The sequence below is a fragment of the Drosophila innubila genome, chromosome X (assembly GCF_004354385.1).
Source record: "Drosophila innubila isolate TH190305 chromosome X, UK_Dinn_1.0, whole genome shotgun sequence".
Taxonomy (NCBI): Eukaryota; Metazoa; Arthropoda; class Insecta; order Diptera; family Drosophilidae; genus Drosophila; species Drosophila innubila.
This window is the reverse complement of record NC_047626.1, coordinates 8,457,791-8,483,323: the sequence shown is the minus strand read 5'-3', so window position 1 is coordinate 8,483,323 and position 25,533 is coordinate 8,457,791. Positions and strand designations below refer to the sequence as shown.

The window sequence follows — 25,533 nt, the reverse complement described above, 5'->3', positions numbered from 1 at the left end:
TACAATAATCGAAATACGTTGCAGGAATACCACTATTATGTATTTTAACATTTTGCAGCACTGTCACAGTCTTTTTGTGAGTCTCGCGTGTTGCGTTTGCACGCATTTTTTATAGTTTCAGCTGTCGCAATGAGCAAGACACAGAAAACGCTGCAGTTCCATGAACTGGAGCTGGACCAATGCATACTCAAGGTAATAGTGCATATTATTATGATATTAAATGTTATTCAAGTGAGTTGTAATTGTCATTAACAGGCAATTGCGCATTTGGGTTGGGAGCAGCCCACGTTGATACAGTCAACGGCGATTCCATTGCTGCTGGAGGGGAAGGATGTTGTGGTGCGGGCACGCACGGGATCTGGCAAGACAGCCACCTATGCACTGCCCCTGATCCAGAAGATTCTCAACTCGAAGCTAAATGCCAGCGAACAGTGTGTCAGCGCCCTGGTACTGGCGCCCACCAAGGAACTGTGTCGTCAGTCGCGTCAGGTGATCGAACAGCTGGCCGCATCCTGTGGCAAGGTGGTGCGGGTGGCCGACATTGCCGGGAGCTCGAATGATGCAGCCACACAGCGACATGCGCTCGCCGAGCGTCCAGACATTGTTGTGGCCACACCGGCAAAGATCTTGGCACATGCGGATGCGGATGCCGTCAGTCTGCAGCATATCGAGACTCTGGTGGTGGATGAAGCGGATCTGATCTTTGCCTTTGGCTATGAAAAGGACTTTAAACGGTTGATGAAACATTTGCCGCCCATTTACCAAGCGGTACTCGTCTCCGCAACCATAACAGATGATGTGGTGCGCATGAAGGGATTATGCCTGCGAGATGCCGTCACATTGAAGCTCGAGGAACCGGATCTGGTGTCGTTGGAACAGCTGACACATCAGCGCATACTGGCCGAGGAGAATGACAAGCCGGCGATATTGTGTGCTCTATTAAAGCTCACTTTAATCCAGGGCAAGAGCATCATCTTTGTGAACAATGTGGATCGCTGCTACAAGTGAGTAGAAAGTCCAGAGTTGTGGCAGAGCAACAGCCTGATGATGAAAGAACCTTAATTCAATGGGAGTGCGCAGCTGGCAACAGTTGGCGCATGCATGACCATGGCCTAATCTTCTCTCTGATGGACAAATCATTTTAATTTAAGATATTCTATTTGTTTAAACTATACGCTATTGATTCCCTATTGTCTCCTTCTGCTCCCTCTAGGGTACGTCTGTTTCTGGAACAGTTTGGCATACGCTCCTGTGTGCTGAACTCGGAGTTGCCAGCGAATATTCGCATCCACACCATTGCCCAGTTCAATAAGGGCACCTACGACATCATCATTGCCTCCGATGAGCACATGTTAGAGAAGCCAGCCGGCAAATCACAGCGTAAATCAAAACAGGGTGACCACGAGTCGAGTGCATCGCGTGGCATCGATTTCCAGGGTGTCAATAATGTGATCAACTTTGATTTCCCTCGCGACGTCACCTCCTACATCCATCGAGCTGGACGCACCGCACGTGGCAACAACAAGGGATCTGTGTTGTCCTTTGTCAGCGTCAAGGAGGTGCCCGTCAACAATGCCGTGGAGCAGAAGCTGCGCAGTTGTTTTGGCCGGGAAACACTCGCCAAGAGGGACACACAAGTGCCCAACTCCTCCACTTCCTCCTCCGCCTGCGAAGATGGGACAACCAACAGCAAAACCGTTGAACAACTGAAACGCACCTTTGCCGACAGCAAGGAACGCAATCCCAAAGAGACTTGCGATAACATCATCAAGTGAGTATATCACATTCCCAATAATAATACAATAATATTAATGTTTCTGTTCATTCCTCGACAGGCTCTATCAATTTAAAATGGAGGAAGTGGAGGCTTTTCGTTATAGGGCCCAGGATTGTTGGCGTGCTGCAACTCGTGTGGCGGTCCATGACACGAGAATACGTGAGATCAAGAACGAGATACTCAACTGCGAGAAGCTCAAGGGTTTCTTCGAGGAGAACCAACGGGATTTGCAGGCGTTGCGACACGATAAGCCAACGCGAACGATCAAAGTCCAATCACATCTGTCACAAGTGCCCGATTACATCCTTCCCACGGCTCTCAAGCGTGTCGCCTTCAATCCTTCACCCGCAACACAAGCGCCAAAGCAACCTCGTATCAGTGGAGCGAAGGCGGCATTCCAGCGTCAGAGCAACGATCCTTTGATGGTCAGCGAGGTGGACTACAACAAACGACGTGGTGCATCCAAGCGTAAGAAGACCAAGTGATTGGATCTTCTTATAGCATCTTATAGTTGTCCTATAGTTTATTACAATTAGTGGTCTGTGAGCTGTGAGCAGAAGAAAATAATCCTTTGGCTTTCTTTTCTTTTTTTTTTATCATGTTTTGTCCTGTAAGATCGAATATGAGGAACCAAAATAAACGTTAAACTCCATGTGAAGTGAAATACCATTGACAATGAACTGTTTATTATACTATCATTGAGATAAAGATTATTTACATCGTTATCCTCATATATACAATGACAATTTTCAGGCACATGATTCTTAGATGAACCCACAATTTTTTTATGTCGCCGATCAATAGAGTTCATTCAAATCCTTGATCGTTCTAAAAGCAGCCAAGTTACAAGGACTTTTTTCTATGGAGAAAACTAGCTATTGCTCTCGTATCCTTGGCAGAATATGATTGAAAGTGGGCTCAAACTAATTCTTTAACTAAGCGATATCAACTTGCCATTTTGGGAAAAGGACATGTGATTAGGTGGAAAAAAACTGTACTTAATTGATAGAAACTCATTTTCGTTCCAGCCTAACCATAGTCCTTGACTGTGTAGTAAATAAACAATATTCTTTCTAGATATGGGCTTAGATTTTAATACCATAGGGTCCCGCCTTTGAAATATTGAAAATTTTAAATCTCAAGTTTTCACTTTTAATCAACTCCTAATATGGTAATTTGTATAAAACGTCAATTTTGAGGCCCTTCATTTTTTTTTATAAGAAATCATGTCAAAATTAAGATATATTTTGACTTGTAAAGTTGCTAGGTCAGAGGCTTGAGCGTATTCGAACTGTCATAACTTTGGCAAAACTGTACCGATTTTCAAGCGGAATGTAATTTTTATCATGGTTTGGCATCTTAATTCATTCTACATTTAAGTTTAATTTATTTTGTAAAAAAAATTATTTCCCTCTAAATTTTGGGTTCGATGCAAAGGGTCCCCCCTTTAAAATTTGAAAAATTGAAAATTTTAAATCTCAAGTTTTCACTTATAATCGACTCCTTATATCGTTATTAGTATAATACAACACTTTAAATTTGATTCTGAGACCTTTCATTTTTCTGTAAAAAATCATGTCAAAATTAAGATAAATTTTGACTTGTAAATAAGAGATGTAGACAGATTGTTGTACATGTCTTCAGATTCAGGCGGAATAGCAAAAGAAGCAGAGATAAAAAATTAACTGTGTTTTAAAATTAAAACTTTACTATTTATTTCTTACTTTTTTGTTTTGTTTGTTTGTCTATGTTACAAAGGATAAACTATATTGCGCGTATTTGAATCCTACATGCATGCTTAAACATACTATATATATATTTATATTTATATATATTTCTATATGTATATATTCTTTATGTTTTTGTCAACATACTTGTATTATTTAACTTCTTGGGCTTTTCGAAAATGCAACAAATTTGAAAACAGTTTTGAACGCACTTATTTTGTTGGCTTCGCGAGATTCGAAATTCGAGATTGCCAGAGATTTGTTTAATTTGTTCATGTTGTAAATTAAAAATTTGTTTGAGATTCGAATTTGATGCAGAGAATATCTGATATTTAGCAATATCAATAAAGTTGTGTCGTCACGTGAAATGTGAAGACAAGTGTTGAAAGTTGAAAGATTCATAGGAATAAAGTTTGTTCCGATTTGTCGGATTTGAAAGATTCATAGGAATTAAGTTTGTTCTAATTTCGACATTGATTCCGATTCCGATTGCGATTTTAGACGCCCGCATAGACGGGCAACTTGGCTGTTTCGACCTTGTCCACGACCTTGAAGGAGGGGAAGAGTCCACCCTGATTAGTGCGCGTATTCTTGCCCTTGGAATTGCCATCCCAGTGGTTGCCCGCAACCGAGACAAGATCGCCGACCTTAAGCTGCAGATCGTCATGGGAACGCGGCTTGTGCGCAATTACAGCACGTCGATTATGCGGATTCTGTCCGCCGTAATAATAGATATCATCGAGAGACTTAAATCTATAGGCCGCATCCGGGTACATGGTCTGCATGATCTCGTACGCAACGCGACAGACTTGCGATGAGAATGTGCAGACCAAATGATCCGACATGGATAGCAAATGTATATCCAATATGATGCCATTCAATGCCGTGTCCGTGTAGCGTGTGGAGACGGCTGCCATGCGAGCCACCTCGGCATCCCCGATGATCTGATATTGTGGATACTTTTTGCGTGCCTCCTCGATCACTCTCGCATCATCCGAGGCCAAGAAGATGCGACGCACCACGCTGGTGCCGTTCATTTCCAGCGTGCGATAATAATCCTCCACATGCGTCATGTACTCCTCAATGCCATGGAACGCTGCCTCCGTGCCCACCTTGTCTGTCCGCCGCACATGTACCCTAAGCGTAAAGAATAACAGTTATAAGCACAAACTTCTTGAAGCATTCAACTCTTACCCGACAATGGGACGCTCCCAGCCAAGATTACGCATGCCGGAGTTGAGAAAGTCTCGTGTTGCCGTCTGTGGACGCAATAGATATTTGAGAAATTGTCCCACCCACCAGACAATGGGATCACCATGAAGGCGCTTCAGACGTGGCGCCAAATCCTCCGGCACAGCCAGTGGCAGATATGGCGGACGTGGCATCAGCGAATCAATGATGGGCAGCACCAGCACTTGGGTATTTGGTTTGCCTGGCCAATTATATGCATTCGCAGTGCCCGCATCGTGGCAACTGTTCGACACCGGACGGAACACCTCCTCCCAGCCTCCTTTGTGATAACGCCAGCCACGGGACTTCAATATCAGTGTCCGCTCCGTGGCATAGGCAACGATGAAGCAATAGACCACATGATGCAGTTGGCAACCGTAGCCACAGCCCTGAAAATCAATAAGAAGAAGGATTATAATTGAGAAGAGACTGGAGAGAAGAGAATAGATTCTTAGAGTTAACCAAAAGGGTAAGGGAAATAAATTACAAATTTAAAAAAAAAATCAAAAAGAGGGAATATTCACAGGTAAGAGAAGAAAAGAGATGAAATATAAGTTGGCAAATTTCGATTGTTATGTTGAACGAATTAGGCAAGAATCAACAAGAGAATTGGAGATGGGATGATTCTTGGAGTTAATATGGTAAGCAAAAACTAATTAAATAATAAAAAGCGAGAACAGGAGGAATATTTTTAGATTGAAAAACAAAAATAAATAGCTCAAGAAAAGGAACTAAGTCAAAGCGAGATGGAAATAGAATTCTCATGAATTTTTGAATGAACTGATAACAAAGTAAATAAATGTAAATTCAAATAGATTAAAGAATATTCTAATAACAAAGCCGGAATGACAGCAAATCAAAGATAGAGCGATAGAAATCTGGGAAAGAAACTACTCTTTAAAAGTTCCCTGAGTTATGAAATGGATAGAGTAAATAAATAAAAAAGAAAGAAAACTAAGAAAACACACTCAAGTCGACAAAGATAGAGATAGTTAACCAATGTTATAGTAATATGACATTTAAAGGAGTCAACAGAGATCTGGAACTTAAACATAATCTTGATCTTGATGTTGATCTTGATCTGAGTTGCTGTGTTTTTGAGACCTTGTTCAGTTTGCAGACCAATTTGCGGGCATTGTCGCAATCAGTGGGATTCTGCAAATGATGCAACCGCCGCTGGACGAGATCACTGAGATCATTGGCCTCCTTGTGGCGCCACGCCTCGTAGCCGTCGACGCGACGCAGTTGATCCATGTCGCTGAGCAGCGATCTCTTGTGCTCGGCACCTTGCAACAGCACCTGCTGTATGGACTCCTCCAGCTCGGCATTGAGATTGGCATTGGTATGGCCATTGGGATTGTTGCCTCCAGCTGCCAGAGATTTACGTATTTTGCCCAATTCACTGCTGAAATAATTCCAAATCTCGGCAATGTTTGTCTGCACACGACGTCGCGTCAACTCGTATTCCAAACTGGGCTCAACACCGGGCTGTCCATGGAGTTCCAAGCTGAGCCTGGACTCCTCCACACCGCCCAGACGATCCAGGCCATGATTGGCCATATCCGAATCCGCTGGCACCATTTCAAAGAGCGTATCATCGACATTGGAGTCGCCGCCTAATGTCAACTTTGGATTTTGTGCATCATTCTCCAGTCTTTGGATTAGTTTCAACGCGCTCTGCTTGTCCAGCTGCTCACTGTGTGGGAAATAAACAAGAGTCGAGTCTGTGTGAGTGTGTGTATGTGGGAAAGAGAGAAAAGATGCCTCATACGAACTCCGAATACATTTTTAGGAATTGCAAAAATCAAATTAAATTATATAAGGGCACAAAAATAAGCAAAAATCTGTTTTATTAATCAAACATTAATATAATTTTCTTGTATTTCTTTTTGCGGTTTTTAACAAAGTATAGATTTGGATTACGTCTTTTTCTAATTTGTGTCTTCCCAATTGGGTTTATTTATTTCTAATTTCCTAATATCATAACATTATACCTTATATTTTTTTATTTCCCAATTAAAAATTACAAATTTATTTTATGAAAGCATTTTAAATTGCCCATTTTTGTTTTTTGAATTTTTTCTTTGCTAGTTATTACTCCCTAGTATTTATATTTTCATTACATTTCATACAAACATAACTTTTTGTTCCAAATTATATGCTTTTTAGTTTTGGTTATCATTTTTTATTTCAGTTATACCTAATGCATGTCTAATTTATTTATTTCTCCTAATATTCACTCAATCAATATTTCTAATTTTGGTTCCTTTATTTGTATTTTCTTATATTATCCTAATATTGTTTCCTAATTATTCATACCAAATTTTGTCATTCTTGTCTATGTCAAATGTATAGAAAGTAATGTCAAATTTAAATATCTCTATGTCTAAGGAGACATTGTAGAATCAGCCCTATGTATTAATTGTCGACATTTTTATAGGGAATCGTATGAGTGTGTGTGTGTGAATGTGTCTGTGCGTGCGTGTGTGTGTGTGTGGGAGGTAATGATGTGTAATTCCTTGCGAGCGTTTTATGTCATGAACAGCGTCAATTTTGCATTTGAATGGAGCGTATTAATGGCAATGAAATGAAGGGGAGCATGCTGTCAAGGGGTAGAAGGGTGGGGGAAGGGGTATTAAGCTGCTTGTGGCGTGTTGTGGGGTTAGTGGGTGAGAGTGGAAAGGGGGTGGTGGGGTGGACGTACCTCATCAGCTCATCGATAAGCTGTTTGAGCTCCTCGTTGCGTTGCTTTGTGTGCTCCAGCAATTGCAGCGCTTGATTGATGCGACGTGCATTGAACTCATTATCACCGGTTGTTAATGACAGCCCCTGTGCTCCTGCAGCTCCTCCAGCGACTCCAGCTTGTGTGTTGGTTAATTTGAGCACAAATACATAGACAAGCACCGCCCACGCAAGCACAAAGATGATCAATGCGCGTACCCAGGAATTGGATGAGGAGCCGAACAGCTGACGCACCAACAACATTTCTCACTGCCTCCTTATCTACAACTATTTTGAAGCCTCCTCAACTCAATCCTTGTCCTTGTCTTCGTCTCCTATTGTAATTAGCCTATGTGGGTGTTTGTGTATGTGTGTGTGTTTGTGGCACAGCTTTGTTAAATGCAGTGTATTTGAGTGTATTTCGGCCGTTTTTGTCGCATAGTCACATTGTCTAGCTGCTGCTTGGCGGCATGCTGCAAATTACGCTACAATTCATTGCTAACAATTAGCAAGTTTCGTCAATTTCCTTCTATTTTTATTTTTATTTTTGCAAATAAATAAATAACAAAATACCAAACTAGGGATGCAGCTGTACTATCGATATGTCATTGTTCCGATAGCCAGAACTATTCTTAATATCGATATTTGTAGTATTTATTGTGAATATCGATATGATAAGCTAATCAAACGCAGCCAAACATTTAAAATTAAGAATTCGCCCTTAATAATACTTTGCATACTAACAATTGTAAAATCTCTCACTACTGTCCGTACATAATATTAAAAAAATATAAGAAAAACTCAATACCCACAGGGACACGTATTCGCTCATAATCCCAATATATTGGCATGATACACAGCCCTCTTGTTATCGCTTTTTAGTGGAGGCTGGCCGATTGATTTTATTGACCAGGTCGATAACCGTTGAAATGTGTTCAAAAACTGTTGAAGATGCCAAGTGAGAAAATTCACAAACATCTGTTCTAAAAGGCAATTTTAACGAGGTTTCATTGGTTTTGGATTTTGTTGGGGTATACTCTTAATATTTCACAATTTATTTTTGGACTTATGCTATTAATTAAAATGATTATAATTTTGAGATGATGTTCTAGAAATCTGGATCGGTATCAATAACGTTTCCAATTGGAAAGTATAGCAAGAGCAGAGCTCAAATTGTATAACGTATGTGTAATTCCAATTCCAATTTGTAGATCAGCGCCAATTGAATGCGTTTTAATGCTATTAAAATTTAGTTTGTTAAATCAAATGAAAAATTATTATCGTATATAAATTATAAAAAATTCAGTATTATATATATAGTATTAAAAAAAACGTCGTACACATAAATTATAAATTATATTATTACAATTACGACCACAAAAATTTCGTATTGTTTCAAATGAGTGTGTTGTTGTTTTTCGTTTTGTTTGTATTTTGTTTGTTTCTTGTTGTTTTTGTATTTTGCTTTAGTCGACGTCGACGGCGGCGTCGAATGCTCCATGGGTGTGCGTAAATGTGTGAGGAAGGGGATGTGGTGGTGTTGTTGTTGTTGTGGTGGTGAGAAAGATAAAGAGAGCGCGTATACCGATTAATCGAAAAGTTCGGGGTGGGGGGCGATGATCTCTGAATTTGATGCGACAAGTTTTGATTTATTGTTAAATTTAAATACTTATATAAATTACGTTTTTTATTATAATTATTGTTTTTTTCATCCGTTTCTTGTATGTAGTGGGCAACTGCGGCATTTGTAAATTTTTTATATTTAAATGTTGACTTTGTTTTTCTTTTTCTTTCGTTTTTGTTTCATTTGACTGTGTAAAAATATCAATTTTTGTTCTGATTTAATAGTTACTATGTATTTGCATTTCGTTACTAATTTTTTCATGTTTCTCCATCTAATTTATGTTTTATCGCTGCTTTAAACTGTTGTTGACTTTTTTATATGGCTATTTTTCTTCTTTTCGCACACATTATCAATCTCGTTCATCCATCCATCAATGTTTATCCTCAATATCGCGCTCGCACTATGTTTTTGTTTGCTGCTGCTGCGTGTGTGTGTTACGTGAAATGGTTTTGCTGTGGCTCCGTTATGCGTTTCTTCTTCTTCTGTTATGCTTACGTTACGTTATGCTAGTATGTTGTGTGGGTGTGTGGGTATGTGTGTGTGTTTGTGTGCAATTGCTGTGATGCTTCTTCTTTAACTCCTTGCTATTTGCTTATGTTCTTCTTGTTGTGAGTGTGTGTGTGTGTGTTGCTTCTCGTTATATGTTTTGTATATATATATTATATATTATATGTATAATTAGTTGTTTTTTTTGTTTTGTTTTTGTTTTTTGCTTAATAGTAAAATTTCTTGAATGTTGTTGTGGCAAAGTGTGTAGGTAATGTCTGCTCTCAATGTCGACTCGAACTGCACTACATACAAATGTCTTTCCACCAGTTACGCACGACGGCGACTGCGACGGCAACGCCAGCTGCTCAGTTGCAGCTCAGTCGCTGCGGAGTTTCTTAAGCTCCGGCGACGATTTGTCTGCTGCTGCTGCTGGAATTGCTGCCGCCTCCATCTCGCAATGCAGCGCTGTACGCTTCTGCCCAATAGATGGCGCTGTCGCTGCCACTACTGTCTGCAATTGTTGCAGCTTATTGTTGCTGCGTATGTTGCTGCTGCTGTTGCTCTCATCAGCCTCTAGCTCATCATCCACATCCTCATCGTCATCGTCGTCCTCCTCTTCATCCTCATCCTCATCATCTTCATCCTCATCGTCATCTTCATCATCTGGATGCGCTGGCAGCGACGCCGACGCCGCTGTCTCCAACGTTAAAACTCCATTGCCGGCGGTATTTCCATTGCCGTTGGCTGCTGCTGCTGCGGCAACAACTGTTGCTGTTGTTCCTGTTGCTGTTGCAGCTGTTGCTCCTCCTGCTGCTCCTCCAGCTGTTTTCTGTCCATTGTTGTTCAACTTGTTGTTGTTGTGTGTGGGCGCCTCGAGATTACTTTCCGAATCGGAGCCACCGCCAATTGGTTCGCCATCCTCTGTCGATGTGGTTGTTGCCGTGGTCTGTGTGGTATTATCATCAATAATCGGCTCCTCCTGTGAGGTTGAATCATTCGATACAAAATTCGAATCGCCATCCTGCAAAGCGGCAGTGTTGTTGTTGTTGTTGCTACTATTGTTGCTGTTGCTGTTGATCTTGGCCAGAGCCGAGTCCGAATTTAGCGGCAACAAGGCAATGGGATTAGTATTCTCATTCTCCGTCTCCGATTCTGTAGCCGTGTTGCGTCCACCTAAACAACAACAGCAATTAATCCATGTTCAAGAACTAAGAATTCTATAGTCGAGTCAACCCGACCATGAAATACCCGTTACTTAATACATTCTGCAAAAATATGTATACATATTTATGATTTTTAAATTAAGTAAATAATTACATAAATATATAAATTTATCGGTATATTATCTTAGGTATATTGTACCCAAATTTCAAGGTCGCACGTCAAACGGCTTGGTCTGTACCATGTTCAGCCAGTGAATGAATGAGGACAAAGAAATTTATATGTATAGATATAAAATATACATAAGCTGCTTAGAATCTAGAGGAACCTACATACCAAGTTTGGTGTGTCTAGCTCTTACAGTCTCTGAGACAGAAAAATAGTACAGACATTATATGTCTCCATAAGTGATATGTAGCGGGATAAGGGTATCTAGGAACCATCAGCAACTATATTTAAGAAATATAAAATATACCTAAGCTGCTTAGCATATAGAGGAACCTATATACCAAGTTTGCTGTGTCTAGCTCTTACAGTCTCTGAGATTTACGTGTTTGTACAGACGGACAGACGAGTTTTGATGCAGACAAAAAGTATAGATACTCCTATAACGATTGAAAATGTATCCAGAAGTAATGGGCAGCGGAATATGGGTGTAATAAAAGATTTGAATTCAAGATTTACCTGCTCCCAGACTCTCGTCATCGACATCGACAGCGACGCCATCGTTGGTATCATCGTTATCAATAACTTTACTCTTGCTGCTCAAACTGAGAGATAGGCTGCCATTTGTTGTATTTGTTGTATTTGCATTATTGGCAACAACTCCGGGCGGGGGCATGTCATCCAATAGCTCGGGACTGAGGTCGTTGGCCACATAGTGTGACCACAATGCCAACTCCACACGATGCGGCGACCAATGCGGCGTCTCACCGCCAACTTCGGCATTGAGACGCTCGACCGTTGATTGAATGTGTTGGACAAAATTGAGGTATTCCTTGGTCGTGTAATCAATGCCCTCGATCTCTGGTATGGCCATCAGGCACTCATCGGCCATAAAGGGGGCTGAATCTGGAGCGGCAGCGGTCAATAGGGCGGATGCCATCGTTGTTCCCACACCCTTCAAATTTGATAATGCTGTAATCGCTTGCTCCAAATTTGGTAGCTTGCGAAAGGCCTTTTTAGTCTCCTGGATGACGGCACGTGGTGTATTGACCTTAACCAGATACGATAGCTGTGGATAGAATTTGCCACGCGATTGTTTCCATTTCATTGCCTGCACCAATTCATCGTAGACCAAGTGTGCATCCTTCCCTCGGGCCTTGATCAATCCAGGCAATTCGTTCTGAAACCATTGATCCAAACGGATTAGCTCCTGTGGCTTCTTGCTCCTCTTCTCCGCCTTCATTTTGAGCACCTCCGGATATAGTTTATAACAGTATTCAAACTGTGTGGTGCTGCCATTCTCAAAGAACGATGCTGTCGCTTTGCCGTTCGACATTGTGACGATCTGATTATCTTATTTGATCTTCTTACTAAGCGTCCGCCTGGATAGCCCGGATAATCTGCGGATAGTATTTGCTAGTTCAATACAAATTATCCCAATTTCTATCGATAGCAATAACAATAATTCAATTGTTTGTATTGTTGTTGTTGTTATTATATTATTGTTGCAGTGTCGTTGTAGTTGTTGTTGTGGTAGTAGTTGTTGTTAGTTGGTTCATCGCCGGCGAAAACGTTGTCATGAAAATAGAAGAAGCAGAGAAGCGCACAACACAAGAGCACAAATTAGCATTTTACAGTTAACATTTGACGAGAGACAAATATAATATAAGAGAGAATTTTCTTAAGCAATCAAATTTAATTACTTTCACTGTTTGCTTTTGTTTGCTTTTCGTTTGGTTTTTCTTTTTCTTGTCAATTTGTGAGCATTTGCAATACCGTTAAACACATTTCATTTGCAATTTGCAATTTTTCAGGGCACAGCAAATCGAATCGAATTTTTACTCTCCGTCGCAGTCGCAGTCCGCACCAACAGTCAGTCGGGTTCTTTTTAGTCGTCGTCGTTGTCGGTCTTTCGCACGCACACATGCAAGCAAACATGCACACACACATACATTCAATGACTCTCTCACACACTTACAGCAGTCATGCACAGCAGGCACACTTACATTCATACATACAGTGGCTGACAGGCACGCACACACACACAGAGGCACAACGGGGCAACGAAATTTCTTTTCTTATATTGTATATTTTGAAAAATGGCATTAAATAAATAAAAAGCTCGATTTGCACAACTAACAACTAAAACATAACATCATTCAGCTACAGTTTGAGTTTGCGAGCTGTTGTCCGACTCGGATTCGAATTCGGAGTCAAGAGGCCACCAAGCGAAATACGAAATTCGAATGCGAAATGCGAACGTGAATTATATTCGTTGTTATATTCGTATGCGAGAATTGCAGCTGCTGCTTACCTTTGGGGTTTTTTTTTTTTTTGTTAAAAAAAAATTGGAAATTTGTATATGTAGAAACGTTTCGTAGCCGCTCTTCGTATCGTTATTGTTCTTGTTTGTATTATTATGTATGCTATTCTTATATTATTATAGTTCTAGTACCTCGCGCGTCGCCTGTATTTGTATTTTTATAATATTAAACAATTTCGCTTGCGACCGCCGCTTTTAGTTGCCGCCTGTCTTTCGTTCTGTCCACAGCGAGGCAGTCAGCCAAACAGCCAGAGCAAAAGCCAGAGAGAGAGCAAGCCAGCAATGAAGCTAGCAGTAGTCGCTGTCGCTGCCTCTGCCTTCCCAATGCCCAGTGGCGCCGTCGAGTGGGGGGCGACAATACGAAAACAAACAAGCAAACGAACAAGACAACAAGAAAAAAGGATGCAGCTGCGTTTGTCAAATTGAATTACTCCGAAATACAGGAACCGCCTTATCTCTCGTACTCGCCACGAATAACTATGACGGCAACTGAAGTTGTATCTGAACAATTGGCAGCAACGGCAGCAGCAGCAGCGCACCCCTTGATGTCGCACGACTGTGTGCGCACCGCTTTATCGTCGTTTCCACTTTCGAACATTCATTCGTATTCAATGCTTGTCGCTGTTCGCTACAAGCGGCGGCGCGGCACGACGCTGCCAGTTGCTCTGACAGCGGCGTCGGCGTCAGCGTACATATAGGGGTGGCATCCGTCTGTCTCATGAATTCTGGTTATTTAAACGGTTTGTTGTAGTTTGTTTTTGTACCCATTCAACTACAACAAATGAAAATATAATTACTATCTGACGTACACAATATATGTACATATGTATGTACGTACATACATACATATGTGCAATGGGGTTGCGATAAAAATATTTATATATCGATAGATATTTTTCTGCGATAATACAATATATTTGAGAACGATATTTTTTTTTACGATATCAATAACTTCGTTATTGTCTCATAGATAACGATTTTTGTCAATAATATAAAATAAAATATTTTATATATATATATATATATATAATATATATATAAATATATATATATCAAAATATCGATATCAACATCCCTAGTCTGACATGCACATGTACTTATATACATACATACATAAATGTACATCAGCCATCTATCTATGTGCAAATGTATTGCTGTCCCTGTTCCCCAACGCCCCTGGCAGTTTATCGCTCCCGCTTCGTATGCTTGCATTCATACATACATACTCAATGTATGTACGCTCGTTGTTGTCGCTGTTCGCGTTCGTGTTCGCATTCGTTCGTTTTGCCATCTGTGTCTTTTTGCCTCGGTTTATCATCTTTTTGCTTTGCGCCCATGATTTGGTTTTGTTGTTGTTGCTGCTGCCTTTTTACTTACCCTATTCGTCGTCGTCGGCGACGCGTATAGCAGCTGCAATTTAGCTCTGTAGCTGTTGACTGTTTGTGGTTCGCTTATTTTTACCCTATGTTCGTTTCACACAGTCACACACAGGCACACATCTGTATCCGTCATGTTCATGTTGCTTTTGGTTTTGTTGCTGCTGCTGTTGCCATTGGGGCGCAGCGTTGCCACATCGTGAACACGCATTTCAACTTCAAACGAGTTTTACAGGCATGAAATGAAATTCCAGCTGTTTTTCTGATGCTTTCCAGCCAGAAACAGCAATTTTTAGTCTACACAGTTTGGGAAAATTGACATGAATCTTAATCTCAATCTGGCTCTCTCATGTTAACTGCATACGTGCAAATTATTAATGATAATTCGATAATAAGAGAAATGGTAGAGCGCCGCTTGTTTCGTGCAAAGATACCCTGCAATTGCAAAACGCAAGCTGAATTTGCGCTTTGTACGTTTTTACAAAACGATAGATACAAGATACACAGATACACACACACACTGAACAGTGATAGGCACAAATACACACACATTCACAGTCAGAGCGTGACACACGGATGCACACAAGCGAAAGGAAGCCGTCTTTCGCAGTGCTGTCACATGTAAAAAGCTTAAAAGCTAAAAAAATATAATTCAAAATGTCTAAAAAATTTGCAGTTTGATTGATGTTAATCATGCTGTTTGATAATAAGTCATTAAAAAACAAAATATTCTTTTTTAACAAAAGCGCAATTTTGACGATATCAATCTTTTCTGAATTAATTTGTATAAAATTTTCCAATTTATTTTATACCTACAAATATATATCTTATAAATGTTCTTTTTGATTTATAAAACTGTAAATTGTAATATTTATATTAATTTAACCTTTAATAGCATTCTACGCTTTTATTAGTATTTTCCTTAGCTACAAAATAGTTAAAATGGCAACACTGCGCTCACGTTGTCTGTGTGCGTGTTGTTCGTTGTTTGTTGCTGTTGTTCGTTTTTGTTATTGCTGCCCGCAGACACAACGAATATTGTAAAATGGTTATATGTACATACATATGTGAAGAAAAATTAGAACTATACGCCATAAAATCTTTCTCACGTTTTCATTTAATATTTACTCTCCTCCTTAATTAAATCATTACCTTATATCCCGTTAGCCTCTAAATGCTTTGTCATTGTGGTAGAACAATTGGCCAATTTGAATATGTTATCAATATAGGGGGTGTGTCTATGCCCCTTCCCCCTCACTCAAGCTTTGTCACCTTACCATATTTGAGGTTAAGCACAAGCGCCAATTGATGAACCGTTGTTTTAACGGAATATTAACAATTTGTAAGCCTGAAATGTGTGTGCAATTTGAAATGTATCATATGTTTGTCCTTTTTAAGACTTACCTCGTTTCTTTTGGCATCCATTAAACATTTACGATTCCAATTATCGGTCAAAATAAAGACTCCCTTACTGTTATGATCCCATTTAAATATAGTAAGAGGCTCTCAATAAAAAAAATTTAATAGGATATTCTGATCTAGGACCGCTGGAATAGAACAATAAAACACGTAAATTGTGTTTAAGAAACTCTTTATTTTATGTAACACTTGAAAGTTGAAACAGTTCTGAAAAATCGGATAAAACATTTTCAGCCGAGAAATATCTATTGTTGTAATAAAAGAAATAAAAAAATTTTTAAATATTGTGGTTATAAATAAATAGTATGGTAATCCTTTGATATCCAAGCTATATATACATCTGGACTAGCCTTCGTGCCTCATTTGGTGTCGCAGTTCGCGCATAGTTATCTGTAAACGGTTATTAACAATATTAGGAAATATACATTGTTTTGTTGATCGATAGATACATTTTTGGTTATATACATTTTTGTAGTTTACATGTATGAGAATTATACTAGTATTATTATTATTATTATTTACCTTTATAAAGTCAGTGAACATTCTTTTGTAATTTTTACAGTCGGCTTAAGAACTCTTTAACTGATAACAAAATCATGTAGATACTATATATTCTAGATAAGTATAAAATATTATCGACAGAATAACGACGGATTACAACAACGAAATTTGATATGTAATCCAACTTGGGTTTAATCTGGGCTTTAACTGGCGGTTTTTCGAGTTAGAAATTGTATTGGGTTCGGTAATGGGAATTTGTTGGGAACTAAGTAAGAGCAAACTGGATTAGATACAAAATCAGTTTAATAACTAGAATTTTGTTGGGGGCTGAGAGCCAATGCAAATCTTGAATGGTAAAATAATTGATGTATTATCATGATGTTCAGAGTTAGACATAAATGCGAATGCGGGCAGTATTGGGTTGATATCAATTCATATCTATATCTTCCAATCGTACAGGTTGCGTGTACGGTATAACCGATTTCTTGTTCACGTCTCGCGAGAGCGCCTTTCTCATATCTGTGTATGAAGAAAAGGGAATTATAGATGCATATCGGGAGAATATATCGAAATCAGCTTACCATACGCATCCTCGTCCTGATCTCCGGAGTAGTACTCGAGAATGGTACGATATATAATATAGCCCAGATTCGTGTACATATTGATTGCCACCTTATTGCTCTTGCGCACAAACAGATCCACAAAATAAGCGCGTTTTCTAACAACAAAAAAAAGAGAGAGAGAGTATGAAAATATGTATATTTAAATTGAGATAAAGACTGTCTCTACTTTTCCGATATATCTTCCAAGAAATTCATCAGTAGCGCCGCTAGTCCCAATCGCCTATAATCGGGCGAGACTGTCAGAGCCGTCACATGGCCATGCCAATTATCCAGGTGACCCTCAACTTTGCCCATGACTGCAATAAATATTTAAAAATAAAATGTTAGCCATTTAATGTACACGATTGTCACATGCGGTACATTTGATCCACATTCGTACACTCTTTTCAAAATGGTACCATTTTCCATGGTACTCTTTATTCAACAGTCTCCCACAAACGTTGTCGAATACTCACTGTATCCCATTATATGCTCGCTGGGCGACTCCGCCAATTGAAAGTATTCCGGCCATTTGGCCAGATATTGCGTATAGAAGGACAAACCGTATGTCTCCGTAAGCGGGTCAAAATTTCTGAAATATAACCAAAGCTAATTTAAGCACACTTATCGGTGTTTGTTAGCGCTCGCTCTACTAACACATTATTAAATTTAAATAGGTCATCACAGGTAAACGGACGCAGCGTAGTCATTATTTTAGTCTTAATGCACTTGTTTTAGAATTACACACGCGGCTAATATACAGTATTTTATTTTACAATCAAATCGTGTTTTTTGTAAATTAAAAAACAAAACTATTTATCTGCAAAACAACAGAGTTGCCACCTGGCAGAAATAAAAGTTACCGATTATTTGAACCAGAATCAGTTGCCAGATCGTGGAATTCGTAATAGATCCTTTTAAAAAGAATCTGTTGGGCATTGAGAAGCTGGAATTTTGAGAAGTTGGCAAAATTTGTTGGATCTTTATCGAACTTTTTTTATTAAATTAAGTTACACAAATTGCAAAAGTATATTACATTAACTTTATTAATTACATGTTTTATATAATTCTTCAAAAGTTGGCAAAGGATAAAAGTGAAATTTTACATTATCATATATTTTATCGACTTGCAAGGGCTCAAAGGAGACGTTCAAATTTGGATGCTGAAAATATAAACGAATAAGATCGATATTGTCTGTGTCATAGCAGTGGATGGTTAGGGGAGTTAATCGCTTATTCAAAACAATTTCCATTTGGCGCCGGCTTGAAAAAAAGAACATTTCGTCTAGTCTTATGTGCGATAAGTTTAGGATTCTTAGAGATGGACAACACGCAACAGTTTGCCAAAGCTCAATTCCAGAGCTTAAAATCTTAGATTTAATCAAATCTAGTCGCTCCAGTAAAGGTAAACTCTTTATTAATTTTTGTAGATCTTCTTCTGTAATATCTGATGAATTCGTCAAGGTCACTTGACGCAAGTTTATAAAGTTTTTAAGGTCGAGTAATTTGCTAGATGAGGCGAAGCTTAAAGTAATTTTTTCAACATCCTTGGCACGCGTTTCACTAACACGTTGATAACTCCACTGAGTATCATTTAATGTAAGGGTTCGAAGCGTGGGAAAACTCACTAACATCCTAATTTGCCCAACGGTTAAGTCCAGATTACCAATTGCCAGCTCTTCCAGATTATGCAATCCATTAAATATTTTGTTTAACTTCTCTGTTTCGAAAAGGTTACGAGTTTCGCTCATGTCCAATATTTTCAAATGCTTCCAAGTTTTCAAGTAAACCAAATTAAACGGACCGTGAGTAGTGAGACTGTTCAGTTCTGGAAATAGCTTCACTATAAATTGTAAGACTAGTTTTATGTCCGCTTCATTATAACTTTCGCCTTCCTCAGCTTCGTAGTTGAAGTAGATTTCACTTAGTCCGTAGTCCAGTGATCTCATATTCGGAAATTCGTAATGTGTCCAAGACAGCAGCCTATCCCATGTGATATCGTGTAGACTCAATTGTTGCACATTTGGACTTATAATGGACAGGAAATCATACAACAATTCTGTTTTTCGATCAAAGAATTCAAAGTGTTCGAACCACAAAAAAAAGCTCCGCTTTTGTTGCCAATAATAGCGAAGGTTCGAGTTAAACCGATTTGTTGTTTCTATTTTCGTTGCTTCGAATAGTTTTAATTGGTCTATTAATGGCAAATACTCTAGTATCAGCAGTTGGCAATCATCGTTGAGGGTGTCCATCTTTATAAACCAGATTATTTTTTTATCTTCAATAACTTATCACACGTTCTTCACAAATTGTAATTGGAGATGCATAGAATTTTTCAGAACCAAACAGGGTGGCAATCTTGGACCAAAAACCGCTGTGCCAGCCTTCGTTCCTGGTAAAGGCTCCATTCCCATTTTCAGATCAAATTGCAAAATGGGGATTTTTTTGGTCATCTCTCCAATATGAAAAAATTTTGTTTGAATTTTGTTGAGTTTCGGATTTGTTAATACAAATATAATTATATAACTTTACGCCATTAACTCATAACATTCATTCACCTTTATTTAAAAAAAAAGCTTTTAAATAACTTAAAAAAATATATAGTTGCTCACCGGGGCCATTACGAGTTGGAACGGTGTGGCAGCCTTGGTTCCGTTTCCATTTTTAGTTTATTGTGTAAAATGGATCTTTTTGTTCGATTGAAAGTGCGCAGGTAAATATTATATAAGGTGACGTCACAAGTGTACAATTTTAAAATAAAAAAATATTTATAAAGTAAGTAAATATTAAGTACCAATATACTTAAAAATAACTACATTTCTTTAATTTGTGTATTTTTAAGAAACCATATATAACATGCATACAAGCTAGACTTATCTGACAACAAGTGGCCGCTTTAATTTGAAATATGAGCTTGTGACGTCATGCGCAGTGCGAACCGACTGAAGTTGCACACTTATTCACGTTATCTGTGACCTTCGTTGCACTGTGCGTATCAGGGCAGCAGAAAAGTGTGCTACAAGCAAATGCCATCAAATCGTGGCGAGAGAGAGATGGATTGCTGATTAAACGCAGCAATAAGTGCTTACCTCTTTAATTGTGGTTACCATGCTGCATACGAAAACTTGAATTGTAGTTCAATTTTTGAGTGACTGTTTATCTGTCTGTCAGGCGCAACAGTTGATGAACTTGCAGCATGGAGGCGCCGCCAAGTGCAGTTGTTGCTCCTGTGCCAGCTGCGGGATCAGCGGGGTCACGGGGCAAGCCACACGACACTGGCACATTGACGCGCGAGGATTTTGATGGTGGACCCGTTAGCATCGATGAAGTGGAGACAGGGCTGTTTCTGGGTAAGAGCAATAGCAGGCACAAAACATTTTGCATCCCTGAATTTATGTATATGAGCTTGTTGCATGTTGCAGGCAACTTGACGGCCGCCACGCATATGGAGACAATTAAATCCTTTAAAATCACACATATTTTAACGCTGGATTCGGTGCCGTTGCCCCAACATATTGTGGACACCACATTTCTGACCACAAAATATGTGCAAAGTGAGTGCCGAAAAATGTCAAATGATTCTCCTGATCATTTAATTTTCTCATCATTATTTGTTTACTATTTAAGTTGCCGATATGCCACGCGAGGATATCTTGCAGCATCTGGAGGCGTGTGTCGAGTTCATAGGCAATGCATTGGACCAACAGCACAACGTGCTCGTACACTGGTAAGCAGGATTCAGAACTTTAATCACTATACAACTCTACCCTGGTTAGCGGTCATTCACTCCGTCTCAGCGCCCTTGGCACAATAAAAACAAAACAATACTCGGCAAGCCGAAGATTTGATACCCTTGTGGAGCACTGTAGATCAGCAGTGGACACCAAGTTTTTAATCAAGTGTAAAACTTGGAAAGTCCAATGTATTCAGTGATTAAAACATTCTTATTTTGTAAAATAATCCGGTTGCAGAACGATTGTATAAAATACTGCTTGGTTAAAATCATAATACTATATTCCAAAGTGTACTTTATTTGTATACTCAGTGTAAAATCCCTTAAAGATCCCTTAAAGCACATATGTTCTTCATCAGAACGAGGAGCTGAGTCGATAATATTTCAAAACACCTGACTAGCTGTATACAAATAAATAATTCTTATTATTCTTGTTAAATAAGTGTATGTTTGCAAATATTGCAAACTTCAAAAGAAACTGAAAATACAACAATTTCAAATTTTCAAATTGCAATCAGAAATGTATTTCAAATTGAGATTTTCTAACCGTTTTCGCCCTTTCAGTTACTTTGGCGTGAGTCGCAGTTCCTCGGCGGTGATTGCGTACGTGATGAAGCGTCACAATCTGGATTATCAGGCGGCTTTTGACATGGTTAAGGCCAAGCGTCGCTTTGTGCAACCGAATGGGGGTTTTGTGGCACAGTTGAAGCTGTTTCGTCGCATGGGCTACAAGATTGATCCCAGCTATCAACGCTATAAGATGCATCGCCTGCGTTTGGCTGGCGAACAGATGCGCAAGGCAAAGATATTGCCGCAGAGTTTCCATAGTGTTGTGCGCCCGGATCCGGATATAACACGTGAGAATCCGGAACCAATTGTGTTTCGTTGTCGTCGCTGTCGTCGTGTGCTTGCCACCAAATCTCATGTGCTGGAGCATCGTTCCCGCAATGTGCCAGCAACGGGATCCGGATCCGGATTAGAAGTCGAATTGCCAACAACAACAACTGGGACAACAGCAAATGAACCGCGTCTTCTGGAGCAGCTGGCGGAGCGCATAAGGAAATCATCGCTGGGTTCATCGCCCAGTCACGAGACGAATCAATGTCGCAGCCTGTTGTTTGTGGAACCCATTGCGTGGATGCATCGCATCATGCTCAACACTCAGGGGCGCCTCTATTGCCCCAAATGCGAACAAAAACTGGGCAACTTTAGTTGGGTTAATGGTAAACTCTAGTAGACATCCCATTTTATGTATAACTAATGTTTTGTATTATTCTATGCTTGCAGCCTGTCAATGTCCTTGTGGCGAGACTATGACGCCCGCTTTCTATTTGATACCTTCCAAGGTGGAGCTCTCCAAAGCCGTGCAGAATGTGCAGACAACGGTCTAAATATGTCTTCCACATTTTGCCAAAAGGGAACAAGAAAAGCAGCAGAGGAAAAAGAATAAGGAAAAGCTTCAACAAGGCTTAAATTTACATAAACAGAAGGGGAAAAGGAAAAGAAAGAAGGAAGAGGACAACCAAATTCTTCAAATTCAAGTCCAAGAAAGAAGAGTTAAAATAGAAAAAAAGGTTAAAAAAGTGCAACGCAAGCTTCAATTTATACCAAATGCAATTTATGAGCAAAACAAAATGAGAAATTTAATGAAAAACAAAAATACTAAAACCAAAGCTTAAAATTTTCCTAAAATAAAAAGCCTGGACAAGTAAAACCATAGCCTAAATATTAGAAAAGATATAAATTGTACAACCATATCTTCAAATTTTTCGCAAAACTAAAAGAAACGAAGAAAATTAATGAGAAAAGGACGAACAAAGCTTAAAGCTTACTTAAAGGTAAAGCGTTACAAAGAAAAAGGAAAAATTAAGATTTTTTTAAAAAGAAATGAAAAACGAAGGAAGAAAAGTAAAACCATATCTTAAAATTTTTGTGAAATAAGAAAGTAAACAAAAACGGATGCTAGGGAAAAAGAAAGTACAGTCAAAGCATAACTCTTTGCTGAAAAGAAAAATGCTAACATATTTGCAGAATGATGAAAGAAAAACGGATGTTAAAGACGAGGAAAAGAGCAGCCGAAACTTAAATTTTTGCTGAAGGAAAAGGAAAAAGGAAGAAATTAAAAAGTACAACCAATATTATAGTTAGAAACGGAAAAAATACGGAAATGGAAGGAACGTTAAAGGCTAAACAATGTTATAGATAACAAATTAAATACGCTAATGCTGATTTAATTATAGTCAAATGCACATGTAAATGTACATAACCATATATGTACATAAATGAAATGTACTATATATTCCTTGTTGCAATCGGTTTGTGCTGTTCCATTTTGCATTTGCATCGCTTTTTGCATTATTATATAAATGATTATAATAATAATGATTATAAATGTATTTACATAATTTATAAACACTTTTTGGAAACGTATTTTGCGCATTGTTGTGTGTGGACCAAAAAAATAAAGGCCACAAAAACCTAATCAAAAACTAATAGTTAATGTTATTGTTAATAATATAAAAAAGTGAAGATTTTTCGATGACAATATTTAAAAATTAATTATAAACTTTTTAATTATGCTATAAATGTTGTAAGTTGTATTGTTAATAACAATAATAACAATAAATAATGTAATTTATAATAATGTTGTTTGCGCGAATTAGAAAGAGATGCCATGAGATTGTTGATACTACTCTTATAACACACACTCTCTCTCTCTTTCTCACTTGTTCTGTCAAATTTGTTGTAGAGTGTATGAAAAAAGGAGAGCTTCCCATTTCGAAAAATATAGATATCAAATTGTGATCAAAGCTTAACACAATGATTGCAAGCTTTAGCTCCACGCATTTTGCTGTCAAAGAAAAAAAACTTCCAGCACAAGGAGCTTTTACATGGCAAAAACTGCACATTCAAGTTTTGTAATTTAAGATTAATATAACGGGAAATATAATGTATTATACCGGTATTAAGTATTATGCCGGCGAATCCAAGAAAAAATATTAAGTATTAAGGTAGGCAACAAAACTCAACATTGGTTTATATATCTCAACAAACCCACTTTTTCTGATACATTGTGAGTGAAGTTAACGGTTATCAGCTTGTCGTTTTTTAATTTTTAAAATTTGTTTAGCCTGCTTTTGAAGTCTTTTGCCATTTTAAGCATATATCGAAAGCCTCACAATATAATGTGAATAACAATATTATTTAATATTATTTTTTGATAAAATGTATTTGAAAAAAGTTGGTTTGTTGAGATATACCCAAACTAAGTTGCTTGTTACCTAGTGTTATTTGGATTGGGAGAGAGACAAGCTATCGATGTGCTTTGAAATTCTACTGTATATTCTATAAATGTATATGTAAATGAATGTGAAAATAAATCAAATGTGAGTTTGTTTTTCTCGATCAAATGATGTTTGCAATTAGAAATTATGCGGCGACCATGTGTGGCACAATCTTGAGGAGCTTCCAGATCCGAGCCAAGCATCGATTGTTGGCAACCTTTGACTTTGACAACACAATAATCGATGGAGATTGCTATGAAGCAGTGGGAGGATTTTTAAAACAACCGCAAGAAACGACAGAGAAATTGCGAAAGTTGATTGAAGAACGAAATTGGATGAAGTATATGCGAATTGTGTTGAGCTTGTTGCATCAACAGCAGGACGTAAGTATCACAGAGATTGTGCAGCGTGTGCGACAATTGCCAGAGGTGCCGGGTATGATGTGCTTGCTGCGTCAATTGGCCAAGGATTCCTCCATCGATATGTGCATCTTGAGCGATGCCAATTCGTACTTAATCACTGAATGGCTAAAGGCAAATCAAATGACCAACATCTTTACCGCCATCTTCACAAATCCAGCCAGAGTGTGTCTTGATGGGTTTTTACAGGTTAGCGATGTGCCAGCTAAATTTATCGATGAATAGCTTTTTGTGTCATCAATTTGTAAATGCTTTCGATGTTTTTTTTAGTTGAATCGATTAAAATCAATCGAATTTAAATCACTAATGTATTATTACTTCAGGTAGATCCCTACGAACATCAAACACACTGCGATCAATGTCCTGAAAACCTTTGTAAAGGCAGCGTCATCAAATCCCTGATGAATTGTACCAATTATAATTTCAATAGGATTATCTATGTCGGCGACAGTTGTAACGATCTGTGTCCCATTCAAAGTTTGCGCCAACAAGATGTCGCATGCATCCGACGGGACGCAGAGTTGCATGACAAGCTGCCATCACATATCGATAACATACGCTCCCAGGTGTTAATTTGGCGGGATGGACACGAATTGCAGCATCAACTCGAGCTTAACGCTATTTTGTAGAGTATTTCAAAATTGGTTGGTAAGGCAAAATTATTAATGCTGCTGTTTTATTCGACTTATAAATATGTTTCTTTTTCTCATTTCGTTTTTTGTAATGCGTTAATATGTATATATTTACATACAGTGTGTCAAGTAAATGCTTTCACAAAAACCAATCTTGATGTTTATTTAAATTATTTTTAACTTGATTTCAGAGAGAACTATACGCAACTATAATAAAATAGTAACCCAAGAAAAGGATTTTTTAAGAATAAAATATGCGAATTTTTTAATTTGTCAAAACAGTTTCTTGACCAACTGTATATACATATGTAAACACATATGTGTGTATGTGTGTACATGCATTTGTATAA

The 25,533-nt window shown here is 38.5% G+C and overlaps 6 protein-coding genes and 1 non-coding gene across 8 annotated transcripts; 4 read left to right on the top strand and 3 right to left on the bottom strand.

Annotated features, from left to right (window-relative positions):
* The first annotated feature begins 74 nt into the window (after positions 1-74).
* Positions 75-2,453, top strand: LOC117793800 (probable ATP-dependent RNA helicase DDX56). Its single transcript, XM_034634219.1, has 4 exons — positions 75-192; positions 256-1,004; positions 1,214-1,771; positions 1,836-2,453. Exons 1-4 carry the CDS (start codon positions 130-132, stop codon positions 2,260-2,262), a joined length of 1,797 nt encoding a protein of 598 aa, XP_034490110.1. The 5' UTR covers positions 75-129; the 3' UTR covers positions 2,263-2,453.
* Positions 1,040-1,132, top strand: LOC117794393. The gene has a single exon (XR_004618430.1). It is a non-coding gene; the product is annotated as a small nucleolar RNA Z30a (small nucleolar RNA).
* Positions 2,454-3,475: 1,022 nt separating the features above from the next.
* On the bottom strand, positions 3,476-8,060 carry LOC117793797 (alpha-(1,6)-fucosyltransferase). Its single transcript, XM_034634215.1, has 5 exons — positions 8,029-8,060; positions 7,439-7,940; positions 5,839-6,430; positions 4,699-5,123; positions 3,476-4,641 (listed from the first exon to the last, which is right to left on the bottom strand). Exons 2-5 carry the CDS (start codon positions 7,717-7,719, stop codon positions 4,002-4,004), a joined length of 1,938 nt encoding a protein of 645 aa, XP_034490106.1. The 5' UTR covers positions 7,720-7,940; positions 8,029-8,060; the 3' UTR covers positions 3,476-4,001.
* Positions 8,061-8,903: 843 nt separating this feature from the next.
* LOC117793805 (ubiquitin carboxyl-terminal hydrolase 36) lies at positions 8,904-13,675 on the bottom strand. Its single transcript, XM_034634226.1, has 3 exons — positions 13,350-13,675; positions 11,414-12,337; positions 8,904-10,741 (listed from the first exon to the last, which is right to left on the bottom strand). Exons 2-3 carry the CDS (start codon positions 12,228-12,230, stop codon positions 9,945-9,947), a joined length of 1,614 nt encoding a protein of 537 aa, XP_034490117.1. The 5' UTR covers positions 12,231-12,337; positions 13,350-13,675; the 3' UTR covers positions 8,904-9,944.
* Positions 13,676-16,167: 2,492 nt separating this feature from the next.
* On the bottom strand, positions 16,168-17,913 carry LOC117793823 (N-alpha-acetyltransferase 20). Of its 2 annotated transcripts, XM_034634245.1 has the most exons (7): positions 17,873-17,909; positions 17,773-17,840; positions 17,592-17,707; positions 17,303-17,432; positions 17,095-17,231; positions 16,971-17,032; positions 16,168-16,402 (listed from the first exon to the last, which is right to left on the bottom strand). In XM_034634245.1, exons 2-7 carry the CDS (start codon positions 17,823-17,825, stop codon positions 16,358-16,360), a joined length of 543 nt encoding a protein of 180 aa, XP_034490136.1. In that variant the 5' UTR covers positions 17,826-17,840; positions 17,873-17,909; the 3' UTR covers positions 16,168-16,357. The 2 variants fall into 2 exon arrangements, 1 of the variants encoding a protein (XP_034490136.1); XR_004618312.1 differs by having other exon boundaries at positions 16,171-16,402; positions 16,535-17,032; positions 17,773-17,913.
* Positions 17,914-20,249: 2,336 nt separating this feature from the next.
* LOC117793810 (dual specificity protein phosphatase MPK-4) lies at positions 20,250-22,959 on the top strand. Its single transcript, XM_034634232.1, has 5 exons — positions 20,250-20,465; positions 20,538-20,669; positions 20,743-20,842; positions 21,413-22,071; positions 22,136-22,959. The coding sequence occupies exons 1-5, from the start codon at positions 20,312-20,314 to the stop codon at positions 22,237-22,239; spliced, it is 1,149 nt and encodes a 382-aa protein (XP_034490123.1). The 5' UTR covers positions 20,250-20,311; the 3' UTR covers positions 22,240-22,959.
* Positions 22,960-24,232: 1,273 nt separating this feature from the next.
* Positions 24,233-25,294, top strand: LOC117793817 (pyridoxal phosphate phosphatase PHOSPHO2). The gene is made up of 2 exons (XM_034634238.1): positions 24,233-24,740; positions 24,875-25,294. The coding sequence occupies exons 1-2, from the start codon at positions 24,258-24,260 to the stop codon at positions 25,178-25,180; spliced, it is 789 nt and encodes a 262-aa protein (XP_034490129.1). The 5' UTR covers positions 24,233-24,257; the 3' UTR covers positions 25,181-25,294.
* The last annotated feature ends 239 nt before the right edge of the window (positions 25,295-25,533 follow it).

Coding starts and splice junctions, on each gene's coding strand:
- LOC117793823 (XM_034634245.1), bottom strand. CDS start 17,825: ATGACTACGCTGCGTCCGTTTACCTGTGATGACCTATTTAAATTTAAT. Junction 17,232..17,302: donor TTGGAAGATATATCGGAAAA/GTAGAGACAGTC, acceptor TTTTGTTGTTAG/AAAACGCGCTTATTTTGTGG. Junction 16,403..16,970: donor TTATACCGTACACGCAACCT/GTACGATTGGAA, acceptor AACCGTTTACAG/ATAACTATGCGCGAACTGCG.
- LOC117793805 (XM_034634226.1), bottom strand. CDS start 12,230: ATGTCGAACGGCAAAGCGACAGCATCGTTCTTTGAGAATGGCAGCACC. Junction 10,742..11,413: donor TGACGAGAGTCTGGGAGCAG/GTAAATCTTGAA, acceptor GTTGTTGTTTAG/GTGGACGCAACACGGCTACA.
- LOC117793817 (XM_034634238.1), top strand. CDS start 24,258: ATGATGTTTGCAATTAGAAATTATGCGGCGACCATGTGTGGCACAATC. Junction 24,741..24,874: donor GTCTTGATGGGTTTTTACAG/GTTAGCGATGTG, acceptor TTATTACTTCAG/GTAGATCCCTACGAACATCA.
- LOC117793797 (XM_034634215.1), bottom strand. CDS start 7,719: ATGTTGTTGGTGCGTCAGCTGTTCGGCTCCTCATCCAATTCCTGGGTA. Junction 5,124..5,838: donor TGGTCTGCAAACTGAACAAG/GTCTCAAAAACA, acceptor ATTGATTTTCAG/GGCTGTGGCTACGGTTGCCA. Junction 4,642..4,698: donor TGGGAGCGTCCCATTGTCGG/GTAAGAGTTGAA, acceptor CTTTACGCTTAG/GGTACATGTGCGGCGGACAG.
- LOC117793810 (XM_034634232.1), top strand. CDS start 20,312: ATGGAGGCGCCGCCAAGTGCAGTTGTTGCTCCTGTGCCAGCTGCGGGA. Junction 20,466..20,537: donor GGAGACAGGGCTGTTTCTGG/GTAAGAGCAATA, acceptor TGCATGTTGCAG/GCAACTTGACGGCCGCCACG. Junction 20,670..20,742: donor GACCACAAAATATGTGCAAA/GTGAGTGCCGAA, acceptor TTACTATTTAAG/TTGCCGATATGCCACGCGAG.
- LOC117793800 (XM_034634219.1), top strand. CDS start 130: ATGAGCAAGACACAGAAAACGCTGCAGTTCCATGAACTGGAGCTGGAC. Junction 193..255: donor TGGACCAATGCATACTCAAG/GTAATAGTGCAT, acceptor TGTCATTAACAG/GCAATTGCGCATTTGGGTTG. Junction 1,772..1,835: donor ACTTGCGATAACATCATCAA/GTGAGTATATCA, acceptor ATTCCTCGACAG/GCTCTATCAATTTAAAATGG.